Source organism: Pomacea canaliculata, linkage group LG10, assembly GCF_003073045.1.
Source record: "Pomacea canaliculata isolate SZHN2017 linkage group LG10, ASM307304v1, whole genome shotgun sequence".
In the NCBI taxonomy this organism is placed as follows: Eukaryota; Metazoa; Mollusca; class Gastropoda; order Architaenioglossa; family Ampullariidae; genus Pomacea; species Pomacea canaliculata.
Window position 1 is genome coordinate 5,217,292 of NC_037599.1, and position 16,618 is coordinate 5,233,909.

Genomic DNA, 16,618 nt, shown 5'->3' on the forward strand with positions numbered 1-16,618 from the left:
AGGGGGATGCAGGTAGGGCAGTCCAATATACTACTATAAATGTACTTTCAGAACAGTTCACAGCACACGCAAATTGTTGGTGCAAATACCTCACGAATACATTGCTTTACTTCTTATCAAAGATCGAGTGGTCCACCCGATGTGCTGCTTTTAGAACTGTACTTTAATTGTAACTTGTAAGTGCGATTGCCTTGTTGAAATAATTATAGCAGTCCCAGTCTTTTGGTCAGATTTTCCATTCAATTTAGCAAAGCTTTCTATATAAATACATATGATATCTTCGTAAAAGTTCGTTTTTTTAATTTTTATTTTTTATCATATATCGTTTTAATCACACAATGATTATATCTACAAGGGACTTAATATCTACAAGGCTTATATCTACAAGGGACGCAATTGATATTCTAGTTATTCCCCTTAGGCAAGGGGCTGTACCGCTGAACACGCTATGACTTCGCCAAGAAACAATAGTCTTTACTCTGTTACTGCTATTTACTCATGTCTTTTCTTTGTTATTAAATACAAAATATTTCTAATAAAGTCATATTCTTTTCAATAGGAGACTTAAATGTACAAATAACTATTTTTTTTTAAATACAGTTTTTTTTTCTTAATCATTGTGTGAGAATCATCACGAACTTTGGCTACAAGCTTATCTGCTGCGAGCACGTCTTGGTGCTGGCTGTCGATTGTATGAACTGTATGTAGAATATTGATATATTCAACGCAATGAACGACGATTCAGAAGATGAAATACCGGACCTCATCCCTGCAGATACCAAGAAAGTACCCATCACTATCATAACAGGATTTCTAGGTGAGGTTTAGTTAGTGATTAGTACAAAATAATAGTCTACATTAATACTGAACATATATAACCGCTTCAAATAATTTGTAGGTTATATGGGCTTGAAAATTATTTCATTGATTTTATAACAGATCCTGTGATTAGAAAATAATTTTTAATTTAAATCTTTAATTTCTTTTACTAATTTTACCTCACTCCATTCACGCACTAAAATGATTTCTCAAGATGCAAAAGTAGCTTATTGTCGAATCTGAATTTGTGATTCTATGAAAAAAGAAATATTTTCAAATTATTGGTGTTGTAATAAACACATGGAATTTAAGAAATTTGAGTTTTTGTTCTGACAGGTGCCGGAAAAACAACCCTTCTCAATTACATTCTGAGAGAGCAGCATGGTAAAAAGATTGCTGTGATTTTGAATGAGTTTGGAGAAGGTATCTGTTGTTCATTTCCGTTTGTTTTAATTTTACTATATGCATGTGTATGTCTTTGTTCATGTAGAAAAGTGTGTGTGTGTGAGACCTGTTAAAGAGCAATTTGGACCACATCTTTGATTGATTACATCTGTAGAAGCCCCTCCAGAATAGTCTAGCTTTATTTTTTATATCTTATTTACATTCTAACAGTGCAGTTTTTAATAGTCTCCTGACATATGACTATCTTAGCTATAACGGAGTTTTTATTAGCTTGTCTTTTAATTCACTGAAATGTTGTAAGTGGATGTAAATGTACAAAGGAGTGGGTCCAAATGACAACCTGTTTGCATTAAATTATGTTCAAAAGTACTTAATTTTGTTTCTACTAGATTTGTACTAGATATTAATGAATTTTCTGCAGGTGACTCCATTGAGAAGTCCATGTCTGTTGGTCAGGAAGGATCTCTCTTTGAGGAATGGTTAGAACTTCGTAATGGTTGTCTCTGCTGCTCAGTCAAGTAAGAAGAAACAGGAAAACAGTCAGCCTATTACACCTAGAACAGCACAAGCTAGGAAATTGTAGTTTGATACAGGGAATATTTTGACATTTAGTGCATATTTATATAATTTGCTGCTGCTTCTCCGCTGATGGTGAAACATTAATATATGTCCTGCAACTACTACACTGCGAAACAAGTTTTTTGCAGTATAGAAGATGATTGATCTTAATCTTGTCATCCTCTGATAATCTTATTGATATATATTTAAGTAACTCTTAAAGATATACACATAACTCTGAGTAAATGTTGAATTTATGATACAGAGACAGTGGTGTGAAGGCTTTAGAGAATCTGATGAGTAAACGTGGAAAATTTGACTACATATTGCTGGAGACGACAGGACTAGCCGATCCAGGTAAATATAAAGCAATAGTTGAAATTATGATAAAAACAGTTTTGAAGCATCTTTAATTATTACACAGATTACTTTTGGGGCATCTTTAGTTATTACTGTCCACTTGCAGAAAAATATCAAATGACACAATGAAAAACTTTCTTTGGGATTTGTTTATTTTTGTCTAATAAAATGTAATATCTTATTTAATTGCTTATGTGGAATTGTTTGAATTTACCTCTAAACTACACATTTTTGTAACCGTTTGTAATTCAGTTTTGACTATGCTTCCTTAATCAGTGATTGTGAATTGCAGGACCAATAGCCTCTATGTTCTGGCTGGATGAAGAATTATGTAGCGACATTTTCCTGGATGGTAATTAGAGAATGAGTAATTTTAGTGGCAGAAAAAAGAGCAATAATTTTAGGTTGATAACACAATCCTTAGAGGAGCACATTCTCTTCCTTGAAGCTTTTTTTTCTGTTTTTGTTACTCGTATCTAACAATTATATCATATCATTTGGTCAATTAAATTAAAAAGGAATAGGTTATTTCTATTTTTTGACTCTTTGTGTAATTTTGCTAATATACAATTTAAATAGAAGACATGAAATTCTGCAAAATGTTAAAATACTACAGCCATAGTATTGCCTTGTATATAATTATATACACTGTATAATGTTGGTGTGATGTTTATTGCATTTAGAATCAGATATCCTCATTACTTAGAATTATCCCTTCCTTTATTCATTCATCATGAATAAATGCTTAATCACATGAACTAAATATCTAAAACCTGTTCCTTTGTTGGTTTTTATCCCCTCTTTATGGAACTTATAGTACTTTGATAGCAAACCGTGCCAAAAGTAAACACAAAATTTTAGATAGCAAATTGTAGCTGAAATGAGATTGCCAGTCTGCTGGAAGTTCTTATTTGATTGTGTGCCTCTTATGCATATTAGCAACTTTTCTTGTCATCATTAAAAGCTCATTGTGATTTTTTATTATGAGATGTATCACAGGAAAAAACAGGTTTTGTCAATTAATGGTCAGCAAAAGTGGACCTTAGTTATTACTTCAAATTTTGGAATATTCATGAAGAGTGCAGGACATCACAATGCTTTTTCAGACCCCATAGATGTGTCTTTTTTATTTTTCAGGTATAGTTGCCATGGTTGATGCAAAGTACTGTGAAAAGGTAAAACTATTCTCTGACAGTTTCATTTTCTCTTAATAATTATTGATGAATATAAATCTGTAAATATTTATGAATAACCCTGTATCTTAAACAGAGTTTTTTGCTATAATATTTGGTTCTGATACACAATGCTTTTATTGTGCTAAAATATTTTCTTTGCCACTTATCTCCACATTTACTGTTTGTTCCATAATTGCTCTTTGTGTCTTCCATGTTTGTCTGTTATTACTTGTTTGTTCAATTGTTTCTCTTTGTCTTTCAAATGCTATCCATGTCTTCTACTGGTCTCAGGTGCTGAGTGCGTGCTCCTTCATGAACATGATTATGTGGAATATAAATCACATATTTTTTTATTATTATTACTTTTCATTAACCAGTTACATTAATCAGTAACCAATTAAGGCCACTCATGTTGTCATTTAAAACAGTAAATTTAAAAAAAAAATTTGTTCCCTAGAAATGGTTCCAAGAGAGTTCCCTCTTCTAGGAAGGCTGAAATAAATACAAGAATGAAAGAATTTTAAGACTTTTTATATACTATTTAGTTATGATTCATTGTATGCTATAGCTTATAGTGAAATATTGTCTTCTCTTCTTGACTAAGCAACTAAAAGAAATGAAGTCTGATGGATCAGTCAATGAAACACAAAGGTAGGTGTTGATATCTATCATTCCATAACATCACCTTTTCCAACCAAAATCAAGAGCTAATTTCATTTATTTTGAGACATTTCCACTCGCACTTGGATGACATCGAAAACACATATAAACCAGATTTAGTGGTATGGAGTGTCCAATGTTATTATGATTATTATTAACAATAATAATGCAACTATAAATATTTTATCATATTTTAATGGTCATAGTTATTTCTGAGCAGGAATTTTATTTAAGGCAGGTGGCTTTGGCTGATGTCATAATTGTCAACAAGACAGATCTTGTGACAGCACAAGAGATGGACAGGCTGTGCCAAGAAATAAGGTTGGTGACAAAGAGACAAACAAGAGCAAATGAAGTGTTTCTGAAGCTAGTGCAGAGCAAAATGTTTAATCCTTAACTTGCAGATTCATGGAAAATCAATTTACTGTTCATCATTATCGTATGGGCCTCAAGAAATTTTTTAGTTCAGTTAATTAAAGCTGTAATTGCTGTAGTGCTATATGCTATAATCATAATTTTAAGCATAACCCATTATTAAAAAATAATATATATGGTTGCTTTATCTGTTGCTCACTTTTTTATGATGAGAGTCTGTTGAGTTACATTAAAAAAGAAAAGGATAATTGCCAAATTTTTGTTTCGCTCTGTAGAAATGGCTTCCAGACTGACATCAAATACGTGAAAGAGAGGTTAAGAGAAAAAGCTGAATTCAGTTTTAGTATGTCTAATTTTTTTTCAGATCTATTAACAGTTTTGCCAGACTTCATAGAACAAGTTATGCTATGTAAGTGGTGATATTTTTAAAAAGAAAACGTATCACTGTACTTTAAAACTTTTAATTTGTTTTATTTGCTTTCTCACCTCCTCCCATGTTCAAAATGGAAGAAACTAAAAATGTTTTCATGCAGAAAGACAAGCATATATAACAGCCTCTTTCATATCTCTCGCTCTCTTACACACAAAGCAAGAGAGGAAAAGAAAATTGTAAACAAATACAAGAAAACACCATAGTTCAAGCAGAATAACCCATGATTAGGGTATCTATTTTGCATCATTTTAATAAAAATTATCATGACATTTAATTTTAGGGTTGATCTGAACATAATTCTGGACATCAATGCCTACAGCGGAAAGGAAGAATCTAGGTATGTTTATGTTTAGAAGTCCTTTTTTTTATTATAATTTACAAATGTTTAATCTTGATACTTGCTGGAGGTGCTGTTCAGCTTGCATTAAAAAAGACATTGCCTCACTTAGTACACAAAGTAGTATTAACTTTAGCACCTCTCTGTGCAGCAAGCAAAAGAAAAAACATTTTTCTATGTGAAAGATAAAAAGGGGTTTACTCTTTTTTTAAAATACTTTTCTGCTGACCCTTTATCAAACTGTTTTTGGGTCTTTTGAATTAGAACAGAACTTCAGATCTAGCCCTCTTGATAGAATATAATTGCCATTTAAAATTAATAAAATTGGCCATGTTGTGTCTATGGTCTTTTACTTGGTTATCATCAGTATTATATTTTCTTATCTCTGCATTCTCATTTTGTTCCTTTGCTATCGTTTACAAATGTTGTAATTTCTCACAGCATGGAAGACATTTTCACTCAGAGAGGTTTTTCTGAAACAGATGTGCATGTTATTGAAAAGGTGAGATAGAAATGGAACCTATGGCTATATATATATATTCAATGTGTCATGGCGAAATGATTCGGGAAAATAACTTATAAATCATTAAGTTTGTTTTTACAAAGTCACTGTACAGTCAGTAGATCAGCATCATTCTAGACTTAAAGTAATTAAGTTTTATAACGACTGTCAGAATAGTCGATGACAGTATTCGTAATAGTTTGCCAAGAAAATGGTGAGAAGTTTGTAGCAAAGATATTTCGATCTGTTTTAAAAACTGCTAAAAAATTACTACGTGGACATTTTCTGTCTTAGAGTGTCACGACAGTCACGGTGGAAGTGACTGGGAATCTAAGCAGAGACAAGCTGGATAATTTTCTACAAAGACTGCTTTGGGAAAAGTCTGTTTGCAATCCTGATGGAGTGCCAGTGGACATTCTGCGTCTCAAGGTAATCTTGTAGCTGAGTTTTGCTTTGTTTTTAAGATCATAAATCAGTTGTTGATGTATGATTTGTAATGACTGCAACATTTAGTGGCAGACATAGATTTATTCATTTATTCACTTTGTTTATTCATGATTTCTTTGGTGTTTTTTGTGGTAGAAGTGGAAAACGATTAGAGATTAAAAAGAATAGAAATTAAGGCTGCATTTGTATCGATTTATATATTTTACCTTTTTACCTTACCCATGAACTCCAGAAAGTACAGAAATCTGCTGCACTTCTGGTGCTTAGAGCTAGGAAACGGGACCATGTCACTCCTTTCCATCATTTCTGCACCGGCTACCCATCCGCTCACACATTCAGTACAAACTATCCGTGCTGTGTTTTAATTTCTTTGCAGGCTCCTGCCCTAACTATTTTTTTGAACTTCTCTTCCCCTGCATCCCAACCAGACAATTCCGCTCTTCTTCTGGTGGCCGTATCCTAACTATTCCTGTCACCAGAACATACGGTCACCGGAGTTTTAGTTACTGTGTAGCAAAAGATTGGAACCCTCTCCCCTTCCATATCCGCCACTTACCAACCATTGAATTCTTTAAATATGCAGTACTAGTCCATCTGCAAACTTCCCTGCTCGTCTTTCTCTGAAGAACCACGATATCCTCTGCTCATGTTACCTGATTCCTCATTGCTTTTTCTATATTTTTCTTTTATTAGTCTTCTTTTGTCAGTCATCAGTACTGTTGTTTCTCCTCCCGTATGTATGTTGGTATGTTTTCAATGTCTCATTCTTGTCTCAAGTGCTAAGAGCACGCTCTGCACTGTACCGCTTTCATATTGGATGTAACTTTGAGTTGATGGTGTAAAGGGGTATAGAAAAGTAAGGAAAAGAAGGGTACTGACCCCAAGTGTCCATCACTGTCCCAGGGAGTAATTTCGGTGCCTGGTGAGACGCAGCGCCTGATCGTGCAGGCTGTGTATGAGCTGTATGACCTGCATCCTACTACGGCCTGGCAAGATGAGCCCAGGGTCAACAGATTTGTCTTCATAGGTGAGTTGTCAGTATGGTGAAGTTTGAGTTATAGGAAAGAGAGCATATACAAGTGTGCAGTCTGCGTCACTTTATTAGATCAAGATCTCTATCACTTCAGCTACTTCCTTAATGTTACTCCCATGCACATGCCTGAACATTGGCTTTCTTGAGACAGTATACAAAACATTGTTCTTACCTAAGCAGCAGCATTTTTAATGAACTTTTTAATAGGACTAATATGTATAAGTGTGAGAGAGAGATGCTTCTTAACAGCTGAAGAAGAGTCATAATTATGACTTTAATATTTCAGGAAGGAACTTGAACCACATTGTCCTTCAGCAGTCTCTAGAGTCATGTATGACTACGTGACATATTGACAAGAAGACCACACTATTCATACAGGACTTATTGGAAATGAATTATGATAAAAAAAATTAATACATTTTGGAGGGAAGGTTGCATAAACAAGCCTGCTTGCTCATGGTTTGACTTTCTGTGGTGTAGTCTGTAAGAGTATTAATGTTGTTAGAATAAGCAGTGTTCTACTTGACAGATGCACTCACACATGAGGGGTGGGATATTGATTATGAAATTGAAACATTTTAAACAAAGAGTGTGCGTGTTCCTTGTGGTTGCATACCAGTATGAGACTTTCCATGAATTTATATTTTTTTTCTGAAAGGTTATCAACAATTAAAGAAACTTATGCCCAGATGCAATCTGTAGTTTGCAATGTTTTCGCTGTGAGATTGAGGCTTGCCAATAAATATTTTAAATAAAACTCTCTTTCGCCTTTCTGTCTCTCATGCATAAGACCTTGAGCACGAAGTAGGAATATATATCTGACCATATACTTGTATGTGCACTGATGTGTAGTACACTAAACACTTTCAGAGACATATATTTGTGCTGCACCAAAAGATGTATGTTTATAAGAGTTTAATTGAATCAGGGGATCAGCTAGATTACAATATGGATGCATTATATGCATTTGGAACTGGAATGCCAGCCGTGCTAGTTAACACATCTATGTAAATGTTTTTTGTGCTTTTATGCTCACCTACTTCAGTCGTGGGCCATGGCATACGCTGAATAAAGTCAAAGTCTCTTTTATGCTGCCTGTATAGAAATTTCATCCAATTTGAGACCTCATGTGACGTTTAATGGAACTAAGCAGGTTGGCAGGGAACAGGAAATAAACGGTCACGTGACACATTCCAAAAATAAAACCAATATGGCGGTTATAAGCAAAATGGGAGCACTTCTTTGCATAATACTTCTGCTGGGACTACATTATCCAGGACTGTCGAACTGCACGTTGGCCCAAAAGGTTAGTAGGGCAACTCTTTGCAGCTCCTCAACAGCGACGTGCAACAAGACGATGCACGTCGACACCAAAAGCCGTCGCGCCCGCAACGTTTTCTCGAACCTGTGGAAAAAGCTGACCAGGAAAGGGGAGGAGTCGGACGAGTGGAACGTGTCCCCAGAGGAAGGCGCCGAGATTTTTAGGCAGTACTACGAATGTCTGAAAAAACGCGTGGCGGAAGGGAAGGCCTTGCAGAGCGGCAAACTGATGCCAGTCCACGCCTTCCTTGTACTCGGTGGCGAGACTGTTACAATGACTTGTCTTGTATGGTGAGATCACCTTCTTTATCGTTTCTTTACAAACTCCCCCCACACACACACACAGAGGGAAATATAGTACTGGCTAAACGAAAGTTCAGGTAAACAGAACGACCAGTCCAGAAATAAAGCGGTCAAGCTCGATCACGTCATTTTGTCCCCTTTCTCAAATGACGTAAGAATATCACGTGCTTCCTGTGCAGCATGAGGCCAGACCAGCACAAGCGATCCCAGCTTGCTGTCTGGCAGCACGTGCGCCGCTCTGACTCCTCGTTTGGTCCCGTGATACCTGACGGCGAGAGGGTCACCATAACCAGTATGAGCTCCCTGATCATCAAGGAAACCAGGGTGGAGGATGCCGGCCAGTACACGTGTCTGGATCGGAGCGAGTTTGCGGCTGTCTACCAGGTTGACATTCTTATGAAGGAACGGCGAAAGATGGTAACGTTTAAAAAACTTATCGGCTAGTCCTCATAGTCACAACCACTGGTTATTGTGGGTGATGTGGATTTAGATAACTATAATAATAATGATGATGATGCAAATATAACGCATTTCCCCGCTTTGTAGTGAACTCAATGTGCTTGAACAGAATAAGTTACACGACCAAAAAAAAAAAAAAAACAACAACAAACAAAAAACAAACAAAAAAAAAACCAAAAAACAACAACAACAAAATGAACCACAGCATAGCAAAACTGAACTAAGGTAAGTTTCGATTTAACAAGAGTTTTCGGGTTACTGTCACACTTGACTGATAAAGCCTTTGCACAGACAGGAATCGGAACAGCTTTTGCAACAAGGTGCACTTTGAAATGTATACTTTTATTTACTTTGAAATGTATACAATACCTACGCTGTCCTGCGAAAGGTTCGCCTTGGAAGTCGTCGGCAGGGCGACATCTACCTGCCCTCTCATAACCTCGTTGTGCTGACCACGTGGGCGGCCTGGGGAGAGTGTGACACGTGCGACGATGTGGGGTACAGACGGCGGCGTGGAACATGCGTGGTCAAGGTAGTCTTAGCTGGAAAACAACTAAAGAGGCAGTCTTTCTTTAATTCCGTTTTTGTGTTGGTATCATTGACTCATATTGAAAAAAGATGCACCTTTAGTTTCTTTGAAAAAAAAAAATGATAGAGGCATGAGTTGTAAACTGCAAATTGCCTGCAAGAAAGAATGGCCAGGAAAAGGGACGGAAGAGGGAGAGAAGAAAAAGATTATAATCATAATGAAATTTTTTCGGTATTTTAGTATTATCGGTTACGCGCATGCTGACAACATTACTGGCCAGATTAAAGTTAAGTTTTTCTCCTCCTCCCCTCCGCTGCATTCACAAACAGAAGCTGTATGCACATCAACCAGTGAAGCCGAATGACTTTCCCCTGATGACTCTGTTCCCGGAGGGAGTACCTTGCCGCTCCACCGCTGTCCCTGTCCAGTTGCGCTTCATGCGAGTCATACGCCATCGCTTAGAGGAAACCTTGGTGGACAAGTGTAACGTGACCTGTCCCACCCAGCCACCCCCGGTGATCATCAAGGACAGCGAGGGAAATCCCATCGAGCTCCTAGAGGGAGAGTACCAGTCATTCGGCGAGAAGGTTTCGATTCCCAAAACCACCAAGCGGAAGGTGCTCTATGAACCAGAGGGGACGCATCTTGTGCTGACGTGTACCAGGTAGGAGTCGCTTTGACCGGCACACAACAGGTTAGCTGGTGCACATGAAACATACATCGGACTAACACTGCTCAGACCTGTGAACTAGTTAACTAGCTCAACAGTAAACCACCTCGTTTTTTGACTCTTGTGACGACAGTGACATTGAGAGCGACCGCGAATTCGCCAAAGAGAAGGGCGTGCGGTGGATGCGGGGCAAGACGCGAGTGGATCCCCTCACCACCCGACGTAGGACGAGAGGACGAGTGTGGGTGGACAGCGCTAACAGACTGCACATCAAGCAACTCATGCTGTCCGACACCGCCGTCTACAAGTGAGCTCCCTGACCCCCATACCGTTGTCTGCTAGGTCAAGTCATCACGGGACCTTTTGTAGGTGACATTCTATGATAAGTACAGGCTCAAATCGTCGAATCGGTAGTAGGAGGGTCGTACTTCAGTGGTAATAAATAGAGTGGGTTATATTTATATCCTTAATAAATAAACCGTTTGGTACTTTAGTGACAAGAAATAAGACGGTCGCATGTTCCATTTTGTTGTCTTGCTTCTCGACAACGTCAGTTTCTGGCTTCCAGCTGCTGGGAACGAATGCAGCACCTGGTGGCCATCAAGGTGCTGGTAGTAGACAGCATGAACCGGTACCTGAGGGACTACATCACGTACGGGGGTCTGGGATTCACCGTCGTCGGCTGCCTTGTGTCGTGCTGCTGCGTGCTGCAGTCCAAGTCCAAAAAAACTGCCAAGTGATGTAGGCACAGCATGCAGGTCATGAGTCGCATTGTTCCTCCCAGTAAAGATATTGCGTCAGGGGCAAAGGTCGCTTTGTTGTTGCCCCGATGAAGGTCGCCTGTGAGAAAAGGAGCGAACATGCGTGCAAGAGAGCAAGTGAGAGATACACGTAGTTGTCGACTTACGAGTGAGTTGCGTTGTGACTGACTGCTCGTAAATCGATTTGGATGTAAGTCGGTCTTCGTCATACTTTTTCAGTACATTAATGCGTTAAAATGTTGTGAGTTTTGATCTTAACTCAGTACATAATTATACATTAATTATTATATAATACATTAATATACATTGATGACTATAATTTAGCGACAACGCAAATAATCAGTAATCAGTATTGCATAACAAACATTACTTAGCATTAGTGTAACAAGCATTTCACGAAATCAGTCCACAACTTCTATCATCTATCGATCAACTTTGACAATCTTTTTATAAATAATAGTAATAAATACTACATTTGTACAGCTCCTTTTTCATGCATTCATTTCTTCCCATGGTGCAACATTTTTGATGCCCTAGAGAATATTGCAGTTTCTTCTTTCCAAAAGTAACAGTGATGACCCCTTACCAGTGTCAGAGGCTTCAGCAAGTGTAGATAAATAATAAGTAACAACAAGTTAATGACAAACCAGAGAGAAATGGCTCATCCACTAAGTACAACGCCACTTGTAAGAAGGTGACCTGCGAGCAGCGGGTACAGAAAGCTGTATCAGAGGCTGATAACTCCTGAAACACGCGTGCTACGATGGCGTTGAAATGATGATAGTGGAGTTCAAAGAGCACACTCGTGACCATCTACCGTATCTACTATCCTAACAGTGCATGATTTCCTCCTTCCTCTCACGGGCACGGTTAATGAACTTGTATTTCAACACGATGTAAGCTGGGAGATGTCCGGGACGGCTACAACATCATTGTAAGTACTACGGCACAAGTGCGCGGCAGGTTATAGCCAAACAGGTTGTGCAGCAACTAGTCGCTTCCTTTCGACTGTGTAAGGGAGATGTTTAAGGTTCAGGGTTTGGCATGATTCGTGTCATCTTTATGGCGTCCCTGGACATGCGCCATTTTCTTCTCTGAGCAGTTCGCAAAAGTATGTACGTACGAATCTGTGGTGGAAACCTGAACGTTTAGCCTGTCGTAAGTGACCCGCTGCATATTTTATTTGTTTCTATTTCTTATCTGCCTCATAAAAACATTTTCAGTGGGAGACAGAGATGCAGATAAATCGAAATGCGAAAATTTAGTGTGAAAATACAATACTAGAGATAATGGAAAGAGTATCACTTCGTGGAGCAATGACAAGAGGAGGATTAGTTTCGGTAAGTTGAAGTGTTCTTTAAAATTTGTTTAATAATATGATATTAAAAGTGACGGAAGTATTGTTTCACTGATGTATCCCTCATGGTGTGCCCTCGCTTCTCTACCTGTCACTGAATGCCTAAAATATAAAAAAAAATAGCCACTGCAAAAATGCCTTTCCAGGAATGTGCCACTAGAGATGAATTTAAAAACTGCAGTGAACGTACAAAGATGCAAGTCTGAACAAACAAACGGTGTCATTTTGGCCGAGAGACTGTTTTTGGGCTTGACCTTTGCCTTTCCTGTCCAGTCTTATCTTACCTCGTGTCCTATAGGAAGAGCCACGGACATCCACAGCGTTGATTGAAGCGCTTATCGCTCAGAAGTAATAAAGTTGTAGTGGATTGTCTAGAATTGATATAACATAGTTTTAATTGATGAAACGTAAATGTGAAACGCCTAGACAGGCCCTAGAGAAATCATCTAACCAATTATGTTCTACAGAGTGAAATTCGAACTGAGATTCTTCTTAAGTAAACATCTAGAGTACGTTTTTGGGATTTGAAACAAAATTCCGACAGTTTGTGCCATGTATATCAGGTTTGGCGGGGTCGTCGATGTAGCATTGCGTATCTTACTGACGTTTCTTTCATGGGGCATTAAAACTCCGAAAAGCAGTAGACATCGATCTTGAGCTTCTATTCTTTTTTTTTTTTTTTTTTAAAATAGGAATAAGCTGACCAAACGCCGTCACCATGGAGAACGTGAGCGCATATCATTCCAACGCGACACTCAAGGCAGTGGATGCTGTCTTCATCATTCTGACTAACATCACCTCCTTCACATCCATAGTCTGCTGCTTAGCGGTTATCGCCTTTTACTGGAAGTGGCCACATCTGCGCACCACACCTCGGAAGCTGCTGCTTCATCTTTGCCTCGCGAACTTCGTGCAATGTTTTGGAAGCATGCTTCAGGTAAGACATGAGAGACAACGGATTAGGTGGCAAAAGACACTGAGGAGGCAAGAATGTGAATATCGTTCACAGTCAACATGAAGTTTGCCCCTCCACCAAAGCCGAGCATTTTCCTCCGCCAGTGTAAGCGGTGAACTTCCAGTTTATCACACGCGCGAGCACACGTATTTTATACTCGGTATGACAATAGCATGCAAGAAATAGCACGCATGTTCACCTCATTACATGGGCCCCTGCGCCCAATAGATAAACGTAAGAACACCTGGTTATCTAGTGCAACACATCACCTAGAAGATGTAGCGATAGTTTACAATAAAACTTTGTGAACCATGATGACACTCTAGACGGCAATATGGTACACATGATAAGCTACTCCATAAATTAGGAAACATTTAGGTAACTCCAGCAGCATATATTTTATGTGTACTTAATTTTAAGAAAGTGTTGGTACGTCTATGCGGCGAGAGAGAGAGACGGAGGGAAGGAAAGTCCTCTCGCTGCATGCGTGCGCACCATTTGTTTTTTGAAACGACAAAGCTCGTCATTGTCATGTTTTGTGATTCTTGTCGCAGGCGTTAACATACTTCCAAAGTCTTAAGTTCCCTGATGAACGAGATTTGATCTGTGAGAGTGCTGCCTCCATTTCTGTGATGGGTCAAGTGGCTAGCGCAATGTGGACCTGCGCAATCACTGTTCACCTTTTTATTGCGATCACTCTGAGGGCAGTCGATCTCGCCGACAAGCTTGTCATCATCTTCTACATTTTTGGCTGGGGTGTGCCATGTGAGTTGTCTTCTCAGATTTTGTATTCCATTAGTGCTCCCCCCTTTTGACAGAAGGGTTAGGTAAATATGCATTTAACATGCCTGCTGGCCCGACTGTCAGTGAAAAGTCGAGACATTCAGCCACTACAGTTTATGTGCCGACCAGCAACTTTCACGGTTTTAAACCAACGCACTTTGAAAATAAGTTTTTAAAATTAGAAGAGTTGTAAACAAAACCACGATACTAAGCTTGTAATCCTGTCAATCCCTTGGTAACGTCAAATTAAAAAAAAAAAAAAAAGCCAAGAAAAAATTAAACTTGAATAGCAGATGAATGGGTTGTCGTAGCTTTAGTTCATTATATTTATTGGTGGTTAGGAACTTCTATTGATCTTGAACGACCGTGGGTTAGGACCTGAGCGAATTGTTATTGCAGATGATTAGCTCAACCTTCACGAACACCATTCCTACAAATAAGTCTGCACACACAAAAGCACAACTAGTGTGTTAATAGATTAATATGACCTTTATGTTTTATAGTGATGGTGGCCATAAGCGCAGGCATTGCAGACGTGTATGGTTACGATATCACGGACATTTTGTACTTCGACCACCCGACGGTGTGCTGGATCAGCGACAAGGTGACCAACAAGCTCGACTGGTACCTCATCACCATAGAGGGCTGGGTCATCGCTACATACTTCATCACCACTCTCCTTTTCAATGTCATCAACTTCTCTGTAATTTGCAAGGTAAGCTGCATTAGATACCGGCTGTTGCTAACTGGAGGCACGAGTTAGAAATTCGTTCCCTAACCTTTCCAGGTCGTGTGGGAGCGAGATGTATGTTATAGACCTAACTTTTCTTGGGGCCAGCTTTATGTAAGGGCAGTGCCCCCTCCCTCTCTGCCTTACTTTCCCCAACCCTCTATGGAGTCAGGTACTGAGGGAAATTCGCTGCGTCACATGGGTATCGAACAAGCGTGCCTCTGGTCCAACTACTGGGCTACAGTTGCTTGCGGGTAAAAATGCCCCTCGGCACTCCTGGAGTTCTGGCAAGCTATTTTCATTGGTAGATAGAACTGCTTAATAATTGTTTGTCTGTTTCTTGGATTCTCGTTTCAATTTTAACCGTTTTTACCCGCAGACTACTCGTGTGAATCCAAGTCCTGAGGCCAGAGGGAACTACAATGGAAGACATGGCCGCGCAGTCGGCCACCCGTAAAATGCGATACATTCCACTCATATACTGTTTTCTGCGGATGTGGGGGACAGGACATCTACTTTTCACGGAGTATCCAGCCGTCAGACATATGCGTGCCTTTGACTGGCTCCTTGTGATCAGAGTAGGTGAACAGCCCTATGATAATAGCAGAACAGCAGTGTTGTTGTTAGGGTAGATGTTTAGCACGGTTTTACATTTCGTCACATGGCTTTAAATTATGTTGCATCACTCCTTTCAAAGTAAAAACGGAAAAAATGGTTCACTGCCTTTATTATTTTGTTGTTCTTTTAGGCATTTGGTGATAACGCTCAAGGACTGGCCAACTTCCTGCTCTTCTGTTTCACGACAATCCAGATTCGTCTCCGGATGTACCGAGCGGCCAGGATGTGCTTCTCTTGCTTCGGACTGTGGTGCAGGAAACAGAGGAGGAGACTGGCAGACGACAAATGGCTGCCACGTCCCATTGTGCGCATGCGCGTCATGAAGACGGCGAAACGCCGATCTGTCGATGGCAGCGACTTGGATATTTCGGGAATTTCTCTGGACTTGCCCACGCAGGAAGAGCTGGATGAGATTATTAAGCACACCGAAGACGAGGTACTTTTTCAACGATAAAGTGAATGACAACTTCACCGTCCAAAGTCCGGGAATACCTCTCTCCCTTGTGACAGTTTTACTCATAACTCGTACTGGGCAGGACTTCGTTGGTCCCAGTTTTTGCGGGCCTTCACGCGAACACTGACGTGAATGACTGCCGGAGTTGTTTTTGGAAGAAAGAACGAATAACCACTGGACGATTTTCGCTTCCTTTCTGCTAATAAGAACTAAGTGAGGAAAGTAATTTGTCTTGTCAGGCAAATACGACAGAAATACAAAAACATTTAAACAATTTAAAATTTTTAATGGATAGTTTTAATATTTAAAAAAATTAGAAATGTTTATAAAATACTTTCAATGACAGTTTTATTGCACAATAATCCTGAGGCACCAAGTGAAGCAATTTACTTGTGAGGTAAAATAAAAGCAATACTGTTATGATATCAAGGAACATTTTGAAAAGTCTCCTCAAACGCTCCTTGATAATAAGTTGCATTTGCAGTAGAACATGACTTGAAAATGTGCATTCTGTTCAAGTAGTATTAGAATATAAAAATATGAATCACAACACATTTCAGGAACCAAAAATATCA

The 16,618-nt window shown here is 39.0% G+C and overlaps 2 protein-coding genes and 1 long non-coding RNA gene across 3 annotated transcripts; 2 read left to right on the forward strand and 1 right to left on the reverse strand.

The window, feature by feature from the left end:
* Window positions 1–419: 419 nt before the first annotated feature.
* On the forward strand, window positions 420–7,796 carry LOC112573610 (COBW domain-containing protein 1-like). The gene is made up of 14 exons (XM_025254135.1): window positions 420–817; window positions 1,156–1,242; window positions 1,646–1,742; window positions 2,048–2,139; window positions 2,435–2,494; window positions 3,280–3,317; window positions 3,922–3,968; window positions 4,212–4,298; window positions 4,717–4,761; window positions 5,066–5,122; window positions 5,564–5,624; window positions 5,919–6,053; window positions 6,975–7,098; window positions 7,391–7,796. Exons 1-14 carry the CDS (start codon window positions 730–732, stop codon window positions 7,447–7,449), a joined length of 1,077 nt encoding a protein of 358 aa, XP_025109920.1. The 5' UTR covers window positions 420–729; the 3' UTR covers window positions 7,450–7,796.
* On the reverse strand, window positions 5,133–8,279 carry LOC112573612. Its single transcript, XR_003101267.1, has 3 exons — window positions 8,141–8,279; window positions 6,951–7,090; window positions 5,133–5,595 (listed from the first exon to the last, which is right to left on the reverse strand). It is a non-coding gene; the product is annotated as an uncharacterized LOC112573612 (long non-coding RNA).
* Window positions 8,175–16,463, forward strand: LOC112573609 (Ig-like V-type domain-containing protein FAM187A). The gene is made up of 11 exons (XM_025254134.1): window positions 8,175–8,715; window positions 8,907–9,144; window positions 9,575–9,718; window positions 10,045–10,379; window positions 10,519–10,692; window positions 10,954–12,080; window positions 13,196–13,440; window positions 14,013–14,223; window positions 14,745–14,956; window positions 15,351–15,549; window positions 15,720–16,463. Exons 1-6 carry the CDS (start codon window positions 8,315–8,317, stop codon window positions 11,123–11,125), a joined length of 1,464 nt encoding a protein of 487 aa, XP_025109919.1. The 5' UTR covers window positions 8,175–8,314; the 3' UTR covers window positions 11,126–12,080; window positions 13,196–13,440; window positions 14,013–14,223; window positions 14,745–14,956; window positions 15,351–15,549; window positions 15,720–16,463.
* The last annotated feature ends 155 nt before the right edge of the window (window positions 16,464–16,618 follow it).

Excerpts from the sequence above, each read along its gene's own strand:
- LOC112573610 (XM_025254135.1), top strand. The coding sequence starts at position 730 with ATGAACGACGATTCAGAAGATGAAATACCGGACCTCATCCCTGCAGAT. Across the intron at positions 5,123-5,563 it reads AGCGGAAAGGAAGAATCTAG|CATGGAAGACATTTTCACTC; the intron begins GTATGTTTATGT and ends AATTTCTCACAG. Across the intron at positions 6,054-6,974 it reads TGGACATTCTGCGTCTCAAG|GGAGTAATTTCGGTGCCTGG; the intron begins GTAATCTTGTAG and ends TCACTGTCCCAG.
- LOC112573609 (XM_025254134.1), top strand. The coding sequence starts at position 8,315 with ATGGCGGTTATAAGCAAAATGGGAGCACTTCTTTGCATAATACTTCTG. Across the intron at positions 9,719-10,044 it reads GTGGAACATGCGTGGTCAAG|AAGCTGTATGCACATCAACC; the intron begins GTAGTCTTAGCT and ends ATTCACAAACAG. Across the intron at positions 10,693-10,953 it reads TCCGACACCGCCGTCTACAA|CTGCTGGGAACGAATGCAGC; the intron begins GTGAGCTCCCTG and ends TCTGGCTTCCAG.